Source organism: Hemiscyllium ocellatum, chromosome 26, assembly GCF_020745735.1.
Source record: "Hemiscyllium ocellatum isolate sHemOce1 chromosome 26, sHemOce1.pat.X.cur, whole genome shotgun sequence".
NCBI classification, from domain to species: domain Eukaryota; kingdom Metazoa; phylum Chordata; class Chondrichthyes; order Orectolobiformes; family Hemiscylliidae; genus Hemiscyllium; species Hemiscyllium ocellatum.
In genome coordinates this window covers 43,353,432-43,356,282 of record NC_083426.1, presented here as the reverse complement: position 1 = coordinate 43,356,282, position 2,851 = coordinate 43,353,432, and the positions used below count along the sequence as shown (strand labels likewise).

The window sequence follows — 2,851 nt, the reverse complement described above, 5'->3', positions numbered from 1 at the left end:
ACCACTGGTCGGTAAGACTCTGGATGTAATAACATGGTTTGGTTGTTTCCTTTTTGTTATATCACTTTAAACAAGTTATATTGACTGAACTACACCTCATTCTGAGTGGTGGCCTTTGAAATGGTCATTTATTGTGGCAACTCCTACTGGTAAGATCTCAGCTTCCACCTTAACATAGGCAAGATTTCATCAAATGATCCTCTGCCTCCACATGTTTTTGATTTTCCACCCTCTGCGAAATATCTGCAAAGTTTACAAAATCCTCTAGAGTCAGGCCTACATGGGAGGACAACAAGAACACAGATTCCCGCTTTGGGACAGTACCCGGATGAAGGGGTGAGGCCTCAGTCTGAATGACGGCGCTCCTGGTGAAGGGGCGGGGCCTCGATTTGACTTACAGTGCCCGGATGAAGGGGCGGAGAATCGGACTAAACGATGGTTCCCCAGATGAAGGGGCGGAGCCTCGAGCTGGCTGGCGGTGCCCCAGATAAAGGGGCGGGCCCTCTATTTTGACCTATCGTGCCCCTGAGCCTCGGGTTGACGATATTCCGGAGGAAGAGGCGGATCCTCGGGCTGGCAGTGACAAGGATGAATGGGCGGGGCTTCGGGCTGACCAACGGTGGCCGGTTGAAGGGGCGGGACCTCAGGCTGACTGACAGTGCCCGGATAGAGGGGCGGGGCATCAGGCTGAGAGTGCCCCTGGTGAAGGGGCGGGGCCTGGGTGCCAGGGGCTGGGTGTGCCTCGGGAGAAGGTGTGGGATCTCGGGCCGACTAACAATGCCCCGGATGAAGTGTCAATAAAGTTGACTTTGACAGCGGCAGCAAGATGGCGGCCTCCATGTTGAAGGTTGCCATGGGGAGCCGGGCCTTCAGCTCGGGCATCGGGGATGCTCTCTGGAAGCTAGGCCGTCTCAACCATGTAGCGATCGCGGTGCCGGGGGTGGAGAAGGCCCGCTGCTTTTACCGGGATGTTTTAGGGGCCCAGGTGAGCGAGCCGGTGCCCTTGGCCGAGCACGGGGTCGTCACCGTTTTTGTGGAGCTGGGCAACACCAAGCTGGAGCTGCTGGAGCCGCTGGGCCCTGACAGCCCGATCCGCGGCTTCTTGACTAAACACCGAGACGGCGGCCTGCACCACATCTGCATCGAGGTGGATGGACTGTCTGCCGCCATCCAGCGGCTCCGGGAGCTCCATATCCGCACCCTGAGTCCCGAGGCTCGGATCGGAGCCCACGGCAAACCCGTCATCTTCCTCCATCCCAAAGACTGCGGCGGGGTCCTGGTGGAGCTGGAGGAGGCCTGAGGAGGACTGGTCTGGCAGTGAAATAAAACCCTTTCCCCCTCCTTAGCCCAACCTCGGGACGACCTGAAACTGACCCATCCTCGGGCTGAGGGCTGTGACCTTCTCTGTAAAGGCCACTGAGCAGCAGACATCAACCGCGAGCGATTTGTTCGGATAAATGAGACTAATGAGGGACTTCGCCTGCGTCTTGTTTCTAAACTGCCTTCGACTAAAAACCGAAATTAGTGACGGCCAGCCCCCGCTCGCCAAACCTCTAAAGGATCAGAAGTTAATGGTGCTGAGTGAAAGAAGGGGAGGAGGATTGAGATATTTACTCCATGTCCCCTGCTCACTTCCTTGTCCTTGGCCTCTACACTTAAACTTCAGATACTATTAATTCCTTTCGGCATTATTGAAGGCTAGGGATGGGTGATATTTGTGGCTAAGTTGATTTATTGTGTTCAGTTTCCCATTCTTCTTCCTTGAGACGATTTAAATGTTAAATCGACATTCTAAAGTAACTTTAGGATACTCCTCCCTAGATACTTATTTGTGAGGCTAAATCATGATCTTGCTCTGCTGCCAGATCACAAATTCAAGTGAAAACAGCCCTTTGCCACAGTTTTGCTTATTCAAGGTTTCAGCTCAGTTAGAAGTGATTTTTGCCTCTGTGTCAAAGGCTTTTGTGTTCAAGCTTTGCACCAAGTCATAAGCACATAATTAAGCCTGGGAGCTTCAGTGCAGTACTGGGGACTGCTGCTGCCTTTCAGGTAAACCAAGGTGGTTATCTATTTCAACAATTGGAGGTAAAATCATCTTCTACTGTAGTGAGTTCTCATAGATGTACTGAGGCCAATATTTACCCAGCAACTGGCAACACTACAGCAGATTAGGTGGTCATTATCTAGTTTTTGTTTTAGACATCAGGCTGCATACAGATTTGGTGCTACATGTCATACATTGCACCAGCAACTTCAAAATATATAGCTGTGATATACTTTGGGAGGCCATGAATTCTCAAGCACTATAGAAATGCAGAATGGCAGCCCATCATCTTCCCATTTAATTGATTATTAAATGTAGCTGGTGTTCTGAACTCAGTGATGCTCTGTCCTATTCTAGCTCCAGCTGTCTGCTTGATTTTACTTCCCAAGTCTCTCTAATTTGGAGTAAGTGAATCCCACCAGGAATGTCTACCTGCAGCCTAATCAGTGATCGGTATCAACATATTCTGTTCGTTTTGTTCTTCATCTTTAATTGTAAATGTTTTTCCTCAAATATTCTCAAACGTTTTCCAAGTACTAATGGGTCGTAATGTTAATTCCTGGTAAAATTAACGTGATTTTGTTGGATCTGAGGTTTCTAGTGTCATTTTTGAGTATGTCTAATGCTGCATATGATATGCTTGTATACTTTCTGATTGAGCTGGGTTTAGACCCTGGCATGGTGCTAGAATGAGGGATATGCCAAGAGTTTGGAGATTGTTGTGGCGTACAGTTCTGCTGATGGCTCATAGCACCTGGCTTTGATTTGGCTTGAAGTGTTCTGAATCAATCCCCATTCAAAACAGTA

At 49.5% G+C, this 2,851-nt stretch overlaps 1 protein-coding gene across 1 annotated transcript; it reads left to right on the top strand.

The window, feature by feature from the left end:
- The first annotated feature begins 754 nt into the window (after positions 1 to 754).
- On the top strand, positions 755 to 2,631 carry mcee (methylmalonyl CoA epimerase). Its single transcript, XM_060845569.1, has one exon. The coding sequence runs from the start codon at positions 827 to 829 to the stop codon at positions 1,298 to 1,300; it is 474 nt and encodes a 157-aa protein (XP_060701552.1). The 5' UTR covers positions 755 to 826; the 3' UTR covers positions 1,301 to 2,631.
- The last annotated feature ends 220 nt before the right edge of the window (positions 2,632 to 2,851 follow it).